The sequence below is a fragment of the Pristis pectinata genome, chromosome 10, assembly GCF_009764475.1.
Source record: "Pristis pectinata isolate sPriPec2 chromosome 10, sPriPec2.1.pri, whole genome shotgun sequence".
Classification (NCBI taxonomy): Eukaryota; Metazoa; Chordata; class Chondrichthyes; order Rhinopristiformes; family Pristidae; genus Pristis; species Pristis pectinata.
Window position 1 is genome coordinate 60,006,369 of NC_067414.1, and position 21,388 is coordinate 60,027,756.

The 21,388-nt window shown below is 38.8% G+C and overlaps 1 protein-coding gene across 12 annotated transcripts in view; it reads left to right on the top strand.

Moving 5' to 3' along the window:
• The window catches only part of LOC127574754 (DNA (cytosine-5)-methyltransferase 3A-like), a 416,558-nt gene that overhangs the window by 73,505 nt on the left and 321,665 nt on the right, over positions 1–21,388 (top strand). For 7 of the 12 annotated variants that reach the window (XM_052024036.1, XM_052024037.1, XM_052024038.1 and 4 more), the window contains one exon: positions 7,055–7,162. The exons of the other annotated variants lie outside the window; for them this stretch is intronic. In XM_052024036.1, coding sequence (XP_051879996.1) covers positions 7,055–7,162 — 108 coding nt within the window. The remainder of the gene's footprint in view (positions 1–7,054; positions 7,163–21,388) is intronic. 12 annotated transcript variants of the gene reach the window in all.

The window sequence follows — 21,388 nt, forward strand, 5'->3', positions numbered from 1 at the left end:
TTATATCTGTACCAAGCAATGTATTTCTATCTGTCTGAAAAATAGTGCAAAATTTTCACTATAATAACTCATGAGTAACTGATAACCTTCTCTCTTCTTACAGTTCAGAACCAGGACTCTACATGTTCACTTCTATTCTCATATTCCCAGATAATGAAACAATCATGTCCACATGCAGAAAGACCTGGATATTTGGGCTTTGGCTAATAATAGACAAGTAACTTATGTAGGACACAAATGCCAGGAAGTGGTCATATCCAACAGATTTATATCCCCTTGGCATTCTAACGTTACACTGTCACCAAATTTGCCATAATCTAAATCTGATGGGTCACCATTGATCTGATGTTTAACTATCCAGCAATATAAATATGAATGCAAATAAGGGGCTAGATTTCCTATATTGTGCGACTCAGTTCCTGACTCTTCAAAGACCATGCTATCTGGGAAACACAAGTTATGACCAGGATGGAATACCTGCTCTCCTTTACTGAATGAGTGTACTTTCAGCAACACTCAGGAATCTTGGGAGCAAGTAAATTTGATTCTATCCAAACCATTACCAAAAATCATTCGCTCCCTCCCTCATTGGCTTCTTTACCATCTATAAGATGCACTGTAGTAATTGTCAGCGTTTATTCACCAGCAGTGCCCAAACCTGCAGCCTCTATTACCTAAAGTTAAGAGCAGCAGGTACATGAAAATGCCACTTTATGACTTGAAAATGTATCACTGTTCCTTCATTGTTGCCAGGTCAAGATCCTGAAACTCCCTCTCTAAAAGCTTTTGGGAGTGCCTTCACCACACAGACTGCAACGATTCAAGAAGTCAGCTCACCAACACCTTCCCAAGGCAATAAACGATGAATAAGGAATCTTTGCCTTACCAGTGATGCCCTCATCTCATTAAAAACTTATTTCAAAAAACTTTGATTAAATATGTTTCATATGTGTTGTAATAAACAAAGCAGGCAGTTGAATTTTATTGCTTTTGTGTTATACTAGGAGCTATCTATGGTTTCAGACTTGACAAAATAATGTAGTCCAGTGAATTTCCTGTTATCAGTGGGCAGTGAATGACAAAACTACTGTGTGCTGGTGTAGAATAGATTTCTGTCTTTTAAAACAGAAATGTCCGTGTACATCCATGATACAACAAACATTTTCCAAAATTTGTGCTCCAGGCATAAAGCTTTGCCTGCTAGGAAGATATAAAGGGAATTCAGGCATGGAAGTCAACAGGCTTTACAAGATTTTCCAATCATTAATTTTAATGGCTGAAGAACCTTGTGGGGCCTATTGACCTCTGCACCTTCGCTCCTGATGTGCACTCTCAGTGAAGGAAACTCAAGCTTGCAAAGCTTATCCTGTAATATTACATTACAGGATTCTTCTGGCATTAATCATGTAAAATTTGCAAAGTGGCCATGTGATTGGTATAATTGAGATTGGTGCTGAAGGATTAGAAGTGAGGGAAGAGAAAAAAAAATTGTAAGCAGTGTTACTGGCCAATTCCTAGCCATTGTGATATGGATATCTACAAAATACATGTATGCACCATAAGAAGATTTGATTATTAAACAATTTATTCTAACCAAATAGAAACTTTAGAAATTTGCTGATTACAACTTGTGAGTTTTAAATTTGGCTTGAAATTGTCATTTTAGATACTTAACAACCTGTAGTTCCAGGTATGTTACTTTTTTGTTGATTCCAAATCAATTTTGTGTACACTTCAATGAAAAAAGAAACAGCAACAGAAGTATTGAATGACAATCTGACAATCAAATGCTTTAATGTAAAATCATAAGGGCACATCTTGGAGATTTGCATTTACACCAGAATATGCCATGAAGTTACATTTCAAAATGCTCCACTCTTTGGAGTTTTTAAGACCTTTTCAATTAAATGCTAATAATGTTAAGAGAAAAGAGCACTTAACTGCCCTCTTTCCTCTCGCATTAAAAATAAACTCCATTGTTACTGCTCCATGCTGTACTATAGAGCAAGTGTTCCCAATTGGAGTGCCATTCACGAGCTTCAGTACAAGGAAGAGAAGAGATTGAAAAGACCATCACATATAATAATTATATCATTTCGGTCTTTAAAAAGAAACTGCAGTGCAAATAGAGTATTAATTTGGATTGTAGATTGTAGAATCAAGGAACACAATAATACAAACAAAGCCATCATAGAAACCAGATAACACTATTATGTATTATCACAATCAACTGCTTCTCTGGCAAACATATAGGTGAGGCAGAAGAAGCACACAAACAGGTAAGGGAAAGGTGTTTTAATTCTTGGCTGAGCATGTCAAGCAGTTTTCAATGACAGACAGATATATAGTATCTTGGAGATTATGTCCTAGATTTTGCAGTCAGCTGTGAGGCCATGATGCTCATTTCACTGCTGGGTATAAAGAGAGACCAAGAAAGAAGACAGAAACATTGTTAACCAATTAAAAGTAAAATTTAAATTCCTCTTGTTCTCTCCCACTGTACTATAAAAAGTATCTGTAATCCCTGTAAAGATGTGAGTGGACAGAAAAGGTAAGTTGAAATTTCTGTTGTAATTCCTTCATGGAAACCACAGCACCAAAGTAGATCTTCTTGATGGAAAGGGGAGAAGCTCATGAGCATCCTTATAACCATCATTAATTAAATACAAAATATTTTAAACTAATGTTTTGCTATGTTCCGTGGTTGTGTCTCTTCGGATTATTCCCTGGTTGTTTAACAATAATGCTTGGCAACTATTGGACCTCGTAAGATTTGATAGGACAGGGCACTCTTAGTCATGAACACTTTGCTCTGTTTAAGTTTTTTGTTATATATTAAGGGTTTAATCGTTTGTAATTATCAGTAGCTTGTTAAGCAGGGTTAGTGAATCATTAATGATATGTTTTAAACCATAAAAACATAATAAACAGATGTCTGACAAGACATAACTCCCGAGCCTGTTCAGACATAATGCAATAAGATTGTTGCATTCAATTCCTTTCTTCTGCCTGATTCCCGCAACCCTTAGTTCCTTGAGAGTCAAAAGCTTTATCTGTCTCGGCCTTGAAAATGACAGATGCCATCGCTCTCTACGGTAGAGAATTCTAAAAATTCACAACTCTGAGATTGACTCCATATTGTGAGACTATGGCCCCTCCCAGCCCTCACACTATCCATTTTGTCAAGCCCCCCAGAACCTTTGGTTTCAATGATCACCAATATACTTCTAAACCACTGAGACACAGATGCAATCTGCTCAATGTTTCATCATAAGCAACTTCCTCATCCTAAGAATCAGCCTGGTGAATCTTTGCTGCACTACCTCCAAGGCAGGTATACTCATCCTTAAACATAGTATGCAGTGCTTCAGATGGCACTTTCAACAAGCCCCATAGACTTCCTTACTCCTTCCTAATTGCTTGAGGTACATGCGTCCCCACTTTTTCAATTCTTGTATATGGAAACCCATACCCCTTTCAACACAAATATTTAGTAGTGTTGTACCAATTAAGTAATACTTTCCTATTCTTCCTACCAATTATCACCTTTACTTCATTATACTCTCTCTGATATCTTTATGACTGCTCACTTAACCTGTCCAAATGGAATTGCAGACACTTTGTGTCCTGCTCACAACTTATTTTCCCACCTGTCTTTGCAGCATCTGCAAACTTATATATATTACACTTTCTCCCAATATTAAAGTCATATTGGACAAAGGAAATTTTTTATGAGAGGAACAGTTGATAAGACTAATTGTGCTGTGACTGATTTGAGTTGAGATCTGATCTGAGAGATTTAAAAAGGACATCGGGCAGCTTCTTAACACAAAAGGTGGTGCATATTTGGAATGAGCTGCCAGAAATAGTGGTTGAGACGGGCACATCAGCAGTGTTTAAAAGCCATCTAGACAAGTACATGGATAGGAGAGGTATAGAGGGCCATGGGCCAAATGCTGGCAGATGGGACGAGCTCACTGGGCAACACAATCGGTATGGATCAGTTGGGCTGAAGGGCCTGTTTCCAAGCTGTAAGACTCTGACTTTTTGACTCTATTTGTAAGTTGAGTTCTGTAAAATGGACTTCCTCCAAAGAACTTGGTGTGCTTTCTTCTTCTTGTGTCTGGACTTGGCCAGAAATTGACATTGTAAATTTATATTTGAAACATGCGGCACAACACACTGTAAATTGTGGACAATAAGAAGTTTCAGGTCAAAAAACTGGACACTGAGTGAAATAAAATCATTTGATTCTGTTTCCATAATTGCTGTCTGCACCACTTTGGTATATATGGAAAATAATCATTACATTCTATTCAAGTAGCCAGGTACAAATTTTTGTTCAAGTCACTATTTTGGAAGTCTTCAAATTCACCACTCATAAAGTGTGAAACTGAAATTTTAGACATGGCAATAGAATGGATTGAGTTTGGTGGGGAGGGGGCATGAATTTGATCTCCATGAGAAGTGTAAAGCACACTCATAACAAATCAGCACCTTCCTTTCTATTTGCTTGATATTTTTCCAATAAGTTCAATAAAAAGGAAAGTCACGCAGCCTGTGAACATGGCTGTCAGAAAACAAGTTCAACACGTGTACGTGCATAGGATAAAGATAGGAATGGCTTTGACACAGGGAACTTGTGCTTCTATTAATTTGTTGAAGAATCTCTTGAAGAGTGAGCTAATGATCATACGGAAGGTGCTTATAAACCCTATGTTTTCATATGTTCTGGGGTTGGTGACTGTCGATTAGCATGAACCATGAAAATTGAGCATTCCAGTGAGTCCAAGCTTGGAATTCTGAATCCAATGGTTTGATTATATTAAATATGGGTGAATGAATATGTTGACAAACACTGAGGAAATGTAATTATAAAACTGCTGAGGGTTTAGGCAAATACTCTGAGGATTTGGAGCTCACTTGCTGCTAACCTGGAAGGGATTTTTTTCTCCAGCTTGGCCAGAGGGGTCAAAACTGTAGCCACTCCAGACTACTGAGCAATGTGATATATGCATGGGAGCACATGTGCATTAAGTTACTGGAAAACCATAAAATAATCATAAATGTATTCATATATACTGAACTGGCATGGAAATGGATACCTTTAATGGCAAATACCGGAAGTGCACTGATGCACTAATGTGTTTTCTTACAATTTCATTTGCTTTTGTTTTACGAAACCAAAGATCTTCCAACACTTCACAAATGCTCTTTTTTTTTGTGATAGCTTCATTACATTATTTAAAAAAGGCCATTGGGTGACTCCTAATTTAATTTTGTTCTGTGCCACTGTAAGGTCACATTGATCAACCTGGGCAGAAAAGTAATTCTGTATAATATAAATGAAAAAGTTACACTATAATATTGTGACTGGGGGAGTAGGAATAAAACACACTGAGACTGTAATACAGACTTTCTGGTGACTATAGTCAATTCCACTTTGATGACCTAAATTGCAAATGTTACAGGTCTACTAGTTAACACTTTTTATCATATTCATTTCTGTTATCAAGATTGCTACAACTGACCAATAACAACAAAGCTCGACAAAAAGTTAAATAATAATCATAATTTCATACTATTGCACAGTTAACCTTTCCTTGGAGAGTGTTAATAATTTTGTTGAATTAAAGAAGTGACTTTTCATGGTTGTTACTGATGGAATTTGCAGAGCAGTAACATCAGGGTAAAGAGATCTTGAGTATTACCTAAGTAAAGGTGAGTCTTGACAACTGTGAACAACCTAAAACCATATCCAGTGGTGAAAATATGCATTTTGCTCTAGTTGTTATGCAAATTTATCATAAAATTGTTTCAGCAATTGCTTTGTAGAGGCCAGTAAATAGTAAGTAACAACACATCTGGCTGGTTTGAAAATTTCCAAACTCATCTCAATTTAGGCCAGCTCATGAGGGTGTTCAAATTGGCTTTACGAACTTCTTGCAGTGTTGTTAATGCAGGCCATTTTAACTTGTGCTTTCTTGCTGTCTCTGGGTCAGCTACATGTCCATAATAAATGAGGGGCTCACTTCTAAAGGCAACGTTGCCATTGTGATGCAGCAGTGATTGTTAACGTTGGGCTGACTGTGGCCTATACCGTCCTGGATCCTCTAGTGAGAGCTGACAACAGTGGGGCCCATGTGACTCTTTGATTTTTGCAGTTTTAAAAGCTATTTGTGGGACAAGAGGAGCAGGAGTGTTCCTCCTGACCCCATGTACAAAATTCCCCCCCCCCCCTTGTTTCCAGGCTTCCCTCCCCTTGTTCAGTTGCCTTGTTTCAGACTGTTTCTTTGTGTGGGAATTGCAAGGCTCACCTTTAAGACCTGCATCTCACCAGCTTCCGTAATGGGCCACAAGGCAGCTCCAGGCTCCATATGCCTGGACCAGGTTAAAATTTAGACTGTAGTAATGGTGATGAGCAAGATAATCACAGGCATATCCTCATGAAAATTTTTGTAACAAGGTGGCCAGTTAGTTAAAACACAGGGAGCTTTCCCTATGGTTTAAGATTGTTTGTCAAGGTATCTCAGAAAAGAAAGGTTTGAATAAGAACTCCTTATTTTGTTATCTGGCTGAGCCAATGAGGTGCATTAACAAATTGGAATGCCTCTTTTGTTTCTCTTTACCACCCTTACAATTCCAGTGAAAATGGGATGATTGTGGGAAAAGTACAAAAGTTATGTTAACTCTCTATACGTATAGCTAAAGTTTTAGCTCATTTAGGCCATTAATATGATTTTTGGCAGTTGAAAAAATGTAAGGGGGCAATTTAAATTGATCCAAATATCTGATTGGTCAAATGCAAAAATAAACAAAAATTCAATCCATACATGGGATAAGTAAGAAAAGTTATCAACCAGCCAGCAACTGGCCAGAATACAATATATTGTTGAAACATTTTTACTCCAACTTCTTTTGGTTACTGTGTTTCTTTTTCAGCCACTGACTTATGATAATAAGCACATAAAATTCAAATAAGTCTCTTAGCATTAAACATGCCCATAAGCCTATTTTATTTTAGAAATCCCAATAACAATTTTCCTCTGCATAGGTCTTCTCCTTTCTCTGGCACCGGGCCAGCTGCATTCAAGATAACCGTGTCTACATGCGGCCGAACCAGCAGTCCTTAAAGGGACCGCTGGAGGCCGCCACCATAAAGGTAAGTTTTTGAAAAAATACTTACCTGAATGTGGATCTGGGAGGTGAGGGAGGGCTCCTCCCAGTTCTGCAGCAGTCCCGTAGACCATTGCCAGCTCCCGCTTGGCCCCCTTCTAGTCAATCCCCTAGCCCTCCTAATCACTTACCCTGTCTCTCGATAAACTCCTACCCTTCCTTCCCTCTCCCAGGACCTACCTGAAGGCTGCTGCTGGGGCAGCCAGACCACCTGTATGCTTGTGAAACAGCGAGTTGCCTCTGGACACCCGGTTGGCATCTGCAGCTCGCTGATGAGACTCAAGTCTCAATGAAGGGTGAGCCATGTGACAACTGTTGCTGGAACCACTCTGTGTTACGATGAGTAACACCTTCTTATGTATATTTTCTATGTAGTGAAATATGTAGAATAATATGTTTGTTCAATGGCCATAAACGTTTAAGTGTATGTGTTATCTTCTGTGTTTAGGTAATGATGGAAGTCATCATCATTAGAAATTGTTCTGCACCATAGTAATGCTATCTGTAAAAACTAAACAAGTTTTATGGCTTGTGGTGAGAAGAGATTGTGCCTCTGGTATGAATGATATAACCTCTAACTACCCAAGAAGAATCTCAAGCAGAGAGTGAATGAGGCTGCAGATGCTGATGTGTTTGATTGGTTTAGTACAAGAAAAGTAATTTTTGCAGTGATCTGCTTGGCCAAATTACTGAGTGATCAGCTGTTAGACAAAGAATATCATGGCTCAAGCATCTTGTACTTTTCCACAGAATAATCATTGTGCATTAAGATGCTCTTTATTTACATTTATCATATTCTGCCAATTAGCAGTCTGATTTTCAGTATTGGTATCAAATTAGATGTAATGAGGCATGCTGTAATTGTTAGAGCTGGAATTTATCAATCTTCCTGAAGAAAATTTATCCACCACATCCCTTACTCTCTGAAAACAAAGATGAGTTGACTTTGTGGGTAAGCAAGTGAAAAAGTAAGGCACTCAGAGATCAATCCTGATCTTTTAGAGCAAAATGTTCTTAATCCTCATTGAGCCAATCAATGCTTTCCAGTATACATATTGAAAAGAATATAAATGTCGCCATTTTGTTTGATAAAGATACTTTCTAACTCTAATATGGTGCTGGTTTAATTTTAATATCAAATCACTAAAATATATTATTGATGTGGGATTCTTTAATATTTGTCAATATAATTATGTCATTTTTTTGTTTCTGATAAAGTGAGATTTGATTAGTAGAAATGAATAAAATACAAACAATGTAGATCAAAGCCTTTGGCTAATTATATTGATTAGGTGATTAAATATTAATTTATTAATCTTAATATATTAAAGATATTGATTATGTTTTGCACTTTGGCAAATGGAAATAATACTGCAGCTTCAAAGTTTTTAATTTTAACCAGAATTTGATCTTGATCTTTTAGTTTAGGGATAAAGATTGATTTTTATATAAACAGTATATTATTGTCTCAAGTACAACGTATTGAAGGTATGATTCTCTTTAAAAAGTTACAATTTTTGAAAGCATAAATGATACTTTTCCTTTAACAAAATACAGGTGAAATAATCAAAAACATAAAGTAGATAGCTTGTCAAATTCTGTGAGTCCTTTTTAGTCATGGGTGAAGTGAAATTCACATTTTTACAGGACTCAGAAATTGTAGGCAATTTGCAATCCCTCATGGTCTGACTGTTATAGTCTCCTTAATGCTGATTGGCAATTCCCAGAAACTCAGAACAACACTACATTAAAGACATCTCTAAACTCAAGGCAGAGGCAAGTCAATGGCTCCTCTCAGGTGATAGTTGTGAAATATGTCTAGGCTTTTCAATGAAAGTGAAAATTCATATGATGTGCTACAGTAACAAATGGCAGCCTGGTGTACCTTGAATGCATCTGCAGTCTTAGATAATGCTAGAATATTCTGATTATGTGTCACTGAACACCTTTGAGAGAATTTATTGTTAATGATTTACACAGCATATTGTTGTTTTTCAGTTTGTGGGCAAACTATGGTAATTTTTTTCCTGTACAGTCATCAGGCAATCAAAAGAGAGTAAGTAGCAATATGTCCTCTAACATAGTTGTGAATGGCAAACAGGGACCCTTTAAGCACCTGAAATAGAATTGGAAAGAAAACCTGGTTAATTTTCATCTGTTAACCTACACCGTCAAAACCGCATGGTTTATGTTACATAGGTAACAACAAGCAGTAACTACAACCAAGAGGTAGTTAATAGACTGCAGAGTGCTTCGAGATCTTCTAAACATACAAAAGGTGCTAGCACCTTCTATCACCTGGCACTATTCAGCTCCACAGCATCCGTTGTTTGGGTTCTACAGGTGCCAACTTCTGCCAGTTTGCTTCTTGTCTCACACCACATATTGGCAGTACAATTGACTCCTCTCGCTTGTTGGGAAGGACAGCAGAACATGTAATGCTCAAGCCTGCCAGATTATGTGGAGCAGGCAGATTCTGATGCTAAGCAGTGTGCAATGCCGATTCAATGCCAGAGTTGCTGAATTGAAATTCAGTGATGCAGCTAACACCACGTGTTCACCTCGTATTAAGAACCCAACATAGAGCAACAGGAAGGGTCCACATCACATGTGCTATTTAAATTCCTTGCAGTTTGTTTGTGATTAATTTACCAAGTCTAAGTTTGAATAGGTAGGGGAGTTAGTCTTTTTCTGGATCTCATGGCAATTTTTGAAGCCCACATTGATTTGCAGAGGAGAGTAGGTGCTGACAACAGAACTCTGTTGCTCACAGAATGGGAGGCTTTGGTGACCAGTCCACTGGAGTGCATCGTGTGAGAATGAGGAGAATGCACGAGGATGGGGCAGTCTGCTGGAAAAGGGAGAAGAAGGAGGTCCTCAGCTGGAGAACCTGTCCAACAAGGCTGTTCACTGAAGACTTCACCCTCGTGCATGTCAGCAGAAGCAATCCCTAAGGTGACTCCACTTCATTAAGGAGGTGCTGATGGAGCTACACCATAAGCTACATCCATGACTGCACTGACAAAGTAGGTCCAGAACTCTGTTGTCCGTGACTGTAGAATTCAGAAAGGTCATCAGTTTCCATATCTGGATCTTTCCACACTGGTTCATGGGACATCAGAAACATTTTACAGTTTGCAGCATGCCATTGCATAAGGAAGATCACAGAAGTTATCGACTTCAGGAGAGCAGAACTCATCTTCTACCGAGGCAGAGAGCAGGAAGCAGCAAGAGGATGTGGATTCGCCAGGATTTATTGCTTTCCAATGGTGCAGAGTGCCGTTGACTGGACTCGTGTTGATGAAAGCCTCCATATTTGAACACTCCATATTTGTACTCTGCAAACTGCAAAGACTTTCACTCTCTCTCTCAACTACCCAGTGACCATACCCAGCACAATGTGATGGCCATTGCTGAATACCCAGACGGCATCCACAAACCTTTTAATTTGCACAGTAAGCTGTGTTTTCTAGCAACAATCAACCTTGCCAGGCCAAAAAGTGGCTTCTGGGATATGAGGGCTATCCTCCTCAGCAACTGGATCTTGACTGCAGTGCTAAATCATAAAATTGTTTCAACACAGAAGATGGTAATCAGCACATGGAGTCTTTACCTTCTATTCATGGAGCTATTCAGTCAGTACCATTTCCTTGATTTTTCCCGAGAACAGTGTTTGCTAAACCTGCAGGTTTTATGTCATCTACAAATTTTGAAATTTTACTCTGAGCATCCATATCAATATTTTTAACGTCTGGGGACCACCACCATCCAACATGTCTGAAAAATTAAGCCCCACACTTCAGCCTTTTAAATTACCATTGTCTTTTTGATACCATAGGTTTCAGCTTTACTAACCAGTCTTTGTGTGGGATTTTATCAAATGCCTTTTGAAAATCGACATGTCTGACATCAATTCCGCAAGCCATCCCTGTAACCTCAACAAAAATCTCAAATCAATTTGGTCAAGTACAATTTGCCAACAAATATGTGGTGGTTTTTCATTAATTCAAACTTCTCCAAGTGAACTATTATTCTTTTCCCAGATCATTATTTCTAGAAGTTTCCCCATCACTAAGGTTAAACAGGCTGGCTTGTAGTTCCCAGCTTTATCCTTGCACCCACTTTGAGCAAGGATATTCTCCAGTACTCTGACACCACCCCTGTACTTAAGGATGGCAGATGAAGTATGACGAAGGAAGTGTGAGGCTATCCATAATGGTAGGAAGAATAGAAATACAGAGTATTATTTAAAAGTGTGAGACCATTAATTGTAAGTGTTCGGAGAGATCTGGATGTCATTATACAAGAAATACAGAAAAATACAATGGAAGTACAGCAAGCAACTAAGGATTGACGTAACACTATGAAATGTTGGCCTTCATTGCATCGAGTATATTGTATAAAAATGAAGAAGCCTTTCTGCAGCTGTGCAGGATTTACGTAATGGAGTAAAGTGTACAGTTTTGACTTCATTAAAGAAAGGATATACTTGCCTTTAGAGGTGGTATAGGGAAGGATTGTGAGATTGATTCATAGGATAATGGGATTAGCTTCTGAAGAAAGATTAAGCAGAATGGATCCATGTCCTCTGGACTTGAGAAGAATGAGGGATGTCATTGAAACAAGCAAGATTCTGAAGTGGCTTGATGGGGTAAATGCTGTGAGAATGTATCACCTGGTGGGAAAGTCTAGAACCAGGAGGCATAGTCTCAGTATAAGGGGTTGGCTGCTTAAGACTCAGATAAGGAGGATTTCTTTTCTCTCTCAGAGAGCTGTTTCTCTGGATTTCTTATTCCAGGGATCTACAGTAGAGAAGCCATTCAGTATATTCAGCAAAACACAAAGGCGCTGGAGGAACTCAGCGGGTCAGGCAGCATCTATGGAGGAAAATGGACAGTCAATGTTTCAGGTTGAAACCCTTCATCAGTCCAGATGAAGGGTCTTGATACATTCAATATATTCAAGTTGAGGTGGGCTTTTGGACAACAGGGCAAAGGGTGTGGGACGTGGGCAGGGAAGCAATGAGTTCAGATCTGATCACCTGTTATCCTATTTTACGGCTGAGCAGGCTTCTGGGGACAACCACTTCTCCCCACCTGCTCTCTTCTTGAAAGCCCAGGATACATCCCATCAAAACCAGGTAATATCAACTTTAAATATAGGCTGGTCTTCCACTATGTCCTCTTTATCAATTCTCATTTCTTTCTTTGTCTCTGCTATCACCACTTCCACTGAGATTTTGGCAGTCCCCTCTCCTGTAGTAATGGAGCTTCAACACACTTATAAAGTATAACAGCCATACCCTGTGCTTCTTTGAACAGGTTAACATTTAGGTGCCAGTCAACCAAGAAGACTTTTAGATGTACTTTTAAACTGGCTGATAACCAATTCTTATACTTCCTTACTGTCCCTCAAAGCTTCATATATTCAGAATGCTTCTTTCTTTTATTATCAATCCTACAGGTACGATGCACCCACTTTATCTACCACATCTTACCCTTCTTGCTTGTCACCCAGAGAGCTCTGGCATTTTTGGTTCATCTTTCCCTCTCTTTGGGAATGTACCCACATCATGCAGAATATACTTAGAACGAGAGCACTGCTTCCACCTGAAACCTCATCAAACAGAAAATCATAGTGCTCAAACAATTTTTCAGTGGTGGGAACTTTGGAGGAACCTGTTGGCATTCAGCAGAGCAGTTCTCCAAATGTGTTGTGACCAAACGTGGCAATCATGTGAGTTCAACCTTTACCAGCAGGTACAGAGCAGAAGGAAGAGGAGGCAAAGGAAGAAAAAGGTGGAAGAAGGCAACATCAAGATCCCCTTTCTCTCTAAGTTGACCGTGATAGATTGGTGAATTTATTGACTGCCATTCAAATTCCCCATTACAGCTCGATGGCCATCTTACCACCTCCTTCCCACTTTTGCCAACCCTGACTGTGTCCACTTGACCACATAGGCAGAATAAAAGCCAACAGCAAACCAACACTCCAACCCATATTTGTATATCCCACCATGACAAAAATCATACAGACTGTAGCCATTTACCTATATGTTTAATTTATGAACTATCCCCTGCATGCTCTGATAGTATTCATCTGTTTACTCTAGCATAATTAGTGGAAATCTGCAAATGGTTTTGGAGGTCAATTACCAGCAACCCTGGTCAACATGGCCTGACCTTGTACTTCACCTCCTCACTGAGCTGAATGGCCCAAAGGCAATTGCAAAGCACTCTCTGAGTGGCAGTGGTAAAATCTTGGAATACTGAAAAAAGACAGCAGATTGATGCACCATAAACACACTGTCAATCCCTTGGGTAACATTTCAGCAATAGTTCATATCTGTGGAGGACAGATTCCTGCAATTCTGTAACACTCTTAGTGGTCAACTACTGTAAGTATGAGCTTCTACTGCAGCATTCTGATATCAGCTGGCTTCTGCTTGTGCTGCATTTGGGAACTGAGGCATTGGACATCAGACACTGCATAATGGGAGGTCTGCAAGTAGGAAAATAGTGTTGGCCACCATTTCCTTGTTTGAAGAGATGAGGTTCAAACACTGTCTAAATATATGTTCAACGTTGGAGCAGGATTTCCCTTTGTTCCTAGGCATTGCATGTCTGCTTTCTGGCAGCCCTGGTCACGTACCAGGTCGTTCTTTTTGCACAGCTTATTGGCTTTCTTCTGAAATAATGACCTTGAACTCTGTGCTTAAAACAACAGGGATAAGCCAAGAAACTACAGACTGGTGAGCCTTACATAAGCAGTGGGAAACAATTGGAAAAAATTCTAAAAAATGGGATTTATGTTCACTTGGAAAGGCAGGCGCTGATTAGGGGAGTCAGCTTGGCTTTGTGCAAGGGAAAGCCTGTCTCTCAAAACTGCTGGAGTTTTTGTGGAGGTTACCAAGAAAATTGATGGAAATGGAGCAGTGGACATGGTACATATGGACCTTAGCAAGGCTTTTGACCAGGTCCTTAAGACCATAAGTCCTAAACAGTAGGCTGGTCCAGAAAGTTAAAGCACCTGGATCTGAGGTCTGTTGGCAAACTGGATCCAAAATTGGTTTGATGATAGGAGGCAAAGGATAGTGGTGGAGGGTTACTTTTCTGACTGTAAGTCTGAAAGGTATACCGCAAGGATCAGTCCTGGGACCTCTGTTTTTTTGGTCATATATGTAAATGACCTGGATGCGAATGTAGATGGCGTGATTTGGAAGTTTGCTGATGACATGAAAATTGGTGGAGTTTTACACAGCAAAGAAGGTTATCTAAGGATACAAAGGAACATGGATCAGCTAGAAAGTTGGGTGGATGGAATTTAATTGGGTGGTGGATGGAAGGTTGCAGATGGAATTTAATCCAGACAAGTGTGAGGTAATGCATTTTGGGACATCGAATGCTGGTAGAACATGTACAGTAAATGGCAGGAACCTTAGGAGTGTTAAAATACAGAGAGACCTTGGGGTACAAGTTCATACTTCCCTGAAAATGGCAATGTAGGTGGATACGGTAGTGGAGAAAGCATTTGAAATCTTGCTTTCATAGACCTAGGCATTGAATTTGAGAGTTGGGACGTTATGTTGCAGCTGCACAAAATGTTGATTAGACCACACTTACAGTGTTGTGTACAGTTCTGGTCACCACACTACAGAAAGAATGCAGAAGAAATTCACCAGGTTATTGACTGGAATGTTATAAAGTGAGATTGGATAAGCTGGGTTTGTTCTCACTGACATGTAGGATATTGAAGGGTGACCTTTTAGAGGTTTATAAGACTGTGAGGGGTGTAGATAAGGTAGATAGTCTTTTTCCCAGGACAGGGCAGTCTAAAACTAGAGGGCATAGGTTGAATGTGAGAGGAAAGAAATTTAAAGGAGATCGGAGGGGCAGGTTTTTCACACACAGGGTAGTGGTTATATGGAACAAGCTGCCAGAGGAGATGGTAGAGGCAGGTACGATCGCAATATTTAAAAGGCATTGGGACAGGTACGTCGATAGGAAAGGAGCAGTAGGATATGGGCCTAATGCAAGCAAATGGGATTAGTGCAGATAGGCATCATGGTTGTCGTGGAAGAGTTGGGCCAAAGGGCCCATTTCTGTACTGTACAGCTCTGTAACTTCTATGACTCAATGATAGGTTGTGGTACGTGAGGCTCGTGGTGCAATTGGAGGAAATTTCACTTGAGGATATATTCACTGTGTTTTATTATATGTGTGAAATCATTGAGGTTCTTGTGGCACTGCATTTTGTTCCTTGGGAATTATCACCTATTAATCTTCCTAGCTCTTTCCTCCATCTGGCACTTCAGAGTGTCTGAGATGATGTCTAAATCTCCAATTAGAGAACCCCATTCTCAGCTTCCACTTCCATCAGCCAAGATCTCTACAGATACATCAGAAAATGTCTCCCTGTATTCAGCTATCACTTCAGCAAGCTGTTCAGACCTCTGTCAGGCCTTCATTTCCTGTTTCAACTACAAAGCAATCCTCATTTAAGAGATGTAAGTCGGAAATTGGCTTTAAGCTCTGCAAGTCAGCTTCAACTTGTGCGAGTTGCATGCTAATGCAATGATGCACAATGCAGCTTAGTTTTTGATGGCTGAACACTGACATCATAACAAACAAAGAACTCAAGCATTTTTGTGTGCCCTTCACCAGGTCAAATGGACATGGATTACTACAGAACAATGTCACACTATATCCACTTGAGCCCTCCTGCAAGTTGAAACATAAAGATGTGTGCTCATTTTGCACAGAACAGAAGGCTAAAATGAGGTTAATTCAAGATGCTCTTCTCGGCCAATATTCCCAGTACTGAGGCCCTACATACACTCAGTCAGCTATATGGAAGAGGCAGCGTCATTCACATGCTTGACACCTGACTGCTGAAACAGACACTCCATTCCAAGCTCTGTCATGGGAAGAGATTCCTAGGTGACAGAGGAAGAGATTCAAGGATGTGCTCAGAACCTCCTGGAAGAAATGCAACATTCCCACTGACTCCTGGGAATGCCTGGCTCATGAATACTCAGAATGGAAAAGGAGCATTCAACATGAACTTGGGAACTTCGAGGTCACACAGAAGCCTTTCATGAGCAGCAGAAAGTACACATCACGTTATAAATGCCTCCTGTTTGCCCCATCCCCATAACACCTGGGACCTCCTGCCCCATCTGTGGTAGAGTCAGCAATTCCCACCATGGCCTCATTGGCCTTTTCAGAACCCACAAAACTGGAGTGGAAGAAGTCATCCTGGATCCCAAGGATGTCTAAGAATTCAAGACCGGTGGTTTGTGTTCAACTACCAGGCTAATAAGAATAGAAATGCTGAACAACGTCTGATGAAAAGGAAAGAGAGTTTAATTTCAGTGATCTTTCACCAGAACTGGAAAAATTGCAGTGATTGGAGGGCTGCAATGAGCCGAGCCAAAAGATGAGGTGCTACTCAAGTTTTTGAGTTCTGCAGTTTCAGAAAATTACTCTGCTGCTCCATTTACTCCTCGTCAAGAGATCTTTTCTTTTGTATGCCAATTTTACCTTGTGTCTCGCATTGTCTTGTCTTTCATCATTTAATTTTTCCATGTTTCCGTTCTACCACATATGTTACATTTTGTTATTTCTTCCCTCTCTTTTACCTGCATTTATGGTGTGTTTATTATGTTTCCAGTTCCAAATCAAACTCATTGACATGACACCAAGATCAATGCTCTGAAATTTGTATCTCTTTACAGATGCTGCCTGTCCCCTGAATATTTTAGCATTTTATTTTGTTTAACTTCACAATTCCAGCAGCCAGAAGCAGAATTTTGCTTTCGTATTAATTGTATATTACAGGGTAACTAAAGTTTACATTTTTTTATTTGATGAGCACATTACTATTTCACTATCTTGTAATACACACAGGACAAAAGATAATCCAGATCATCATCTGCAGTTCATTTCTCAATAGACTTGAGATAATGGTGTCACATTTCTCAGTGGTTTAATGACATTTTGCCATTATCAAAACACAAGGAAAATTGCCACTGGCAGAAAGATAGAAAAGAGAATGACAGTCCCTAGTAATACCAAAATAAAGCTTCCTTTTTTTTTAAAACAGGAGGTTTAGGAAGTAATAACTGAGTTTATAATCTAATTCCATGAGTTTCTGGATGGCAGCTATATACTACTGAAACTTTGTTATTACAATTTACCGTAGTACTTGAATGCTTTAATTAGATTACAGCCTTGCAGTCATTCCCAGACATCCAATAATAATATTGCTCAGATTAAATTTTAAAGAAATTATATTTTTTATTTGCCATTCTGGGTGGTAAAATAACTGATGTGGGGATTCTGGCACCAATAATTTGGCAATGGAGGAATCTGTGATAGTTCATTTCTAGGTCCTTTAATAGGATTAATGATTTACATGGTGCAAGGAAAGCATCACAACTGGTAATTCCTAATAGCAGCCAAAGTTCTGACCATTTAGATTATGTGAAAATAACATTATCTGTCACCATGATCTGATAGGAACTGGCCAAGATGTTTGATGGAAGTATTCTAAGAAAAGCAGACTGAAAATTAATTTTCCTTCAGAACTCCCTGGAGGGATACCATCAAAATTTACTTTACCGCAAAGTAAAATATACCACATCTTTAAATATATATATAATGGAACTTTAAATAAATATATGTGAAATATTAAGCATCTGCTTATAGAATAATAAATATTTTTGCATTTCATTGCATTCTATTTGATTATATGGAGTTTCTTGACTGCAATTTTCAAAAAAATGTAATATGATAAATTGCATGTTATTTATATAAAACTTCCAGTTTCAATAAAATTAACTTAACCCAGATAACAATATGAGTTCTAAAAGAATGGCAGATTAATGGTGTCTCACTCCTGTGTATCTAACAAATACTGTACATACACTCTATCACACTCACACTCAAGCACTTACACCCATCTTATGACCAATCAAACATTTGCAGGGAATCAGCATAACAAAAGCACAAAGAACTGCCAACACTGATGGAAGTATGAACTTTGGCACTTGCAAATCTTGCCAAATAATTGAAGAGCCTTTTATTAGGTGTGATATAATTTGTGCTGTTGGGGATCAGATGTATTGTAGTGATGTAGTGTAAAAAGGGTTAACCTAATGGCTGATTTCTGAATCTGTATTTGTGTCAGATGCTGTGTTTTATGATTTAGTTTTAGAGCTAAGTTGATTTTTTCACCCCAATAACAGTACAAGATGATATTGATTTTAAGAATATTACAAATAATTATGAAGTAATACATCCAGTTATTTTCAGAATAGGATTTAGCATTAGACCATTGAACAGCACACCACGGATTAGAAGTGATCTATAGAAAGAAACCTACATGGTTTTTAAAAATCTGGGTAATAGGAACTTCCCGAAATAGAATCAGATAGCCAATGGGTCAGTGGAAACACCTAAAAAAACTATTGTTGAAAATAAAGTCTTTGCAGATATCATTGTGAATTGCCATCTCTTGTAATAAAATGGGAGGTCGAGGAACTTTATTCTGTGGTAGTTGCCATTGACAAAGGAAATGAATATTTGTGATCTTAATAAAGAACTGACCCAGTTGAAGGACAATTGTGACTGAAGGCCATTCGTTTGTTATTTCTGTACAACAGCGAAAGATCCTGAAGCAAACACTTAAAGTGAAACCTTGCTTCATCTCCTTTTTGAAAACAAGAAGTTAAATACATAGACTGACCCACTAAATCAAGGGAATTGATAAATGCAGCGGTACCACTGCCTCTTATCCCAAGTAAGTCAGACTGTTCATAGCTAGCCACTCAAAAGTCTTGAAACATGATAGCAATTGGAGAGAAGATCTGCAGATGCTGGAAATCCAAAACAAAAACTGAAAATCCTGGGAGGACTTAGTAAGCCAGACAGCATCCATGGAGAGAGAAACAGAGTTAATGTTTCAGAACCCTGATTTACTGAGTTCTTCCATTATTATCTGTTTTTATTTGAAATCTGACAAATCAGGCTCATTTGTTTTTTATACAACCCTTGGTGGAATGGAGGTCCACAACAATAGTGAAAGTAGCTATCATTTATGTAACTAAACATCCAAGGCACTTCATAGTAAAGTTATCACACTAAATTTGAATCAAGCAGTATATCAGAGATTTTAAGCCATAGAACTAAAATTTTGATCAGAAAGGTAGTTTTTATGTGGTCAGGAAGGCAGAGCATTTCAGGGAGTGATTTAGTTTCATGATGATCAAAAGGCTAGATTTAGAGGAGGACTTGAATTGTAGAGTTCTAGGGTAGAAGTAAAGAGGGCAAGTCTAGAAAAGTTAAATAAAAATTCATATTTTGATAATGAGACATAAATGTCAATGTCCTTTATACTAAGCTTTGGAGGACAGTTAATATTTGTCATACATATGTATACAATATGTTGCTGTTGTGTTTGTTCAAAAATAACAGGCATATCTAAATTTGTTAAATTGACCAGAAGTCTCAGATTTTGTCAATTGCTGCAATTTGAATTTCAAAATCAGTGATTCCATAATAATGGTAGTGAGTAATGATGTCATCTTATCATTTGAATTCCTTTCGTATTTGTCTCCCCTTTATGACTTCGTGGCCTGAGATCTTGCAGGGAAATGCTGAGAGTTCAGCATGGAACTGCTGGCATTTTCTTACGTAAGTGCCACAAGTTCAGGATCCCCAAGTTAACTGACGTGAATGCAGAAGTCCCGATTGCCCTGACCATTGCACATCCACGTTTCCCAAACTGTGCTCCAACATGGAATCCAGTGGCAGTACAAAGCTGTGGCAATTCCTTGGCATTTATTTGGAGAGGAACAGCTGCATGGGACAAAGGTAAGTATTAGGTAATTTACTATATTAAATTAATTGAGTTACTTCAAATGTTTTTGCTTTTTTTAAGTGCTTAGTTTTTTTCTAATTTGTAACAATTTTAACTTGATAGTTCTTGAACATTTTTGAATTTCAGAGTCTTTTAGGAATACCAAAAGGTTTCTGACAGGTCTGACAGGCAGCGAAGATGGACTTGGCTTAGATACGTGTCATTTTTTTTCACAGATGGGGCTTGTTCTACCCCCCTCCCCCTCATTACATTGGCAGTATTTATATATTGCACCAAGGGCCTTGATGTATGTTTTTGATCATGAAATTGACAAAGGTAATTTTGTAAAAAGTAAGAACAGCTTGTCCCGGCAAGAAATTTTAGGGCAATTTTATTTCCTGTTATTTAAAGTCAATGACTATTTCCAGAGTAGAATCTTTAGGTCTAATGTTTCTAGTATTGTTTTAGTTCATGCTGTATAACTGTTCCTGGAGTTCAAATTCATGGACCAGAGATGACTTTTAACATCTAAAGTTCAGATTCAAATTTAGATTGATCTAAGTAGTGCACAAGTGGCCTAAATCAATGTTGAAATGAGCATGTTTGGGAGAAGGCGTGGGATGGAACAGCAAAGGGAGAGTGTTTATAGTAGATGACAAAACTACTAAAGCATTTGGGGAAGGCAAGCCCATAAGTAGCAATGTGAAATCTGAAACTGAATGAGTCGAGGACTTTAAGAGAGAAAGGAAAATAAATGAAGGGAAATCAAACCAAAGTGTGTCGGCAAGAGACTGACTAATCCAGAAATTAAGCCCACGTACCAAATGACTACCCAACTGGAGGCAATGGTGTAGCAGCTAGTTGTAAAGATGGTGGTTCTCTGCACACTGATACTGATTTGCTACCCACTTTAAGAAGTATGGGTTTTGCCAGGACAGATACAAGCTTTGTAATCAAGTGGAAAGGTAGTGAGGTCACCATACTTTCCATCTCACTTTCCTGGTGTACATGTGGAGGAAGTTGACTGGCTGACTGACAGGAATCTGAACTTTGATATCAGGCTATCTTGCTGCCTACGTACACTTCTTTCAGATGGTGAGGGGAGGAAGTGAGGGAGAATCAGGCAGAGAGCACATGAAGAACTTAAAAAGGTTATTTTTTTCATTGATCCAACTGGACAACTATTCAGACAGGAGACTTTTTTGATTATTTCTGGGCACAGCTAGAAATCCTAAAACTAGCAACCAATTGCCCTGACCTCCAGGTATAGCTGTCTTCAGTCCTTTGTTTCTGACTGAAAGATTTTATGGAGAATGGACGAAGATAAATGATCAGAACCACGTATACATGT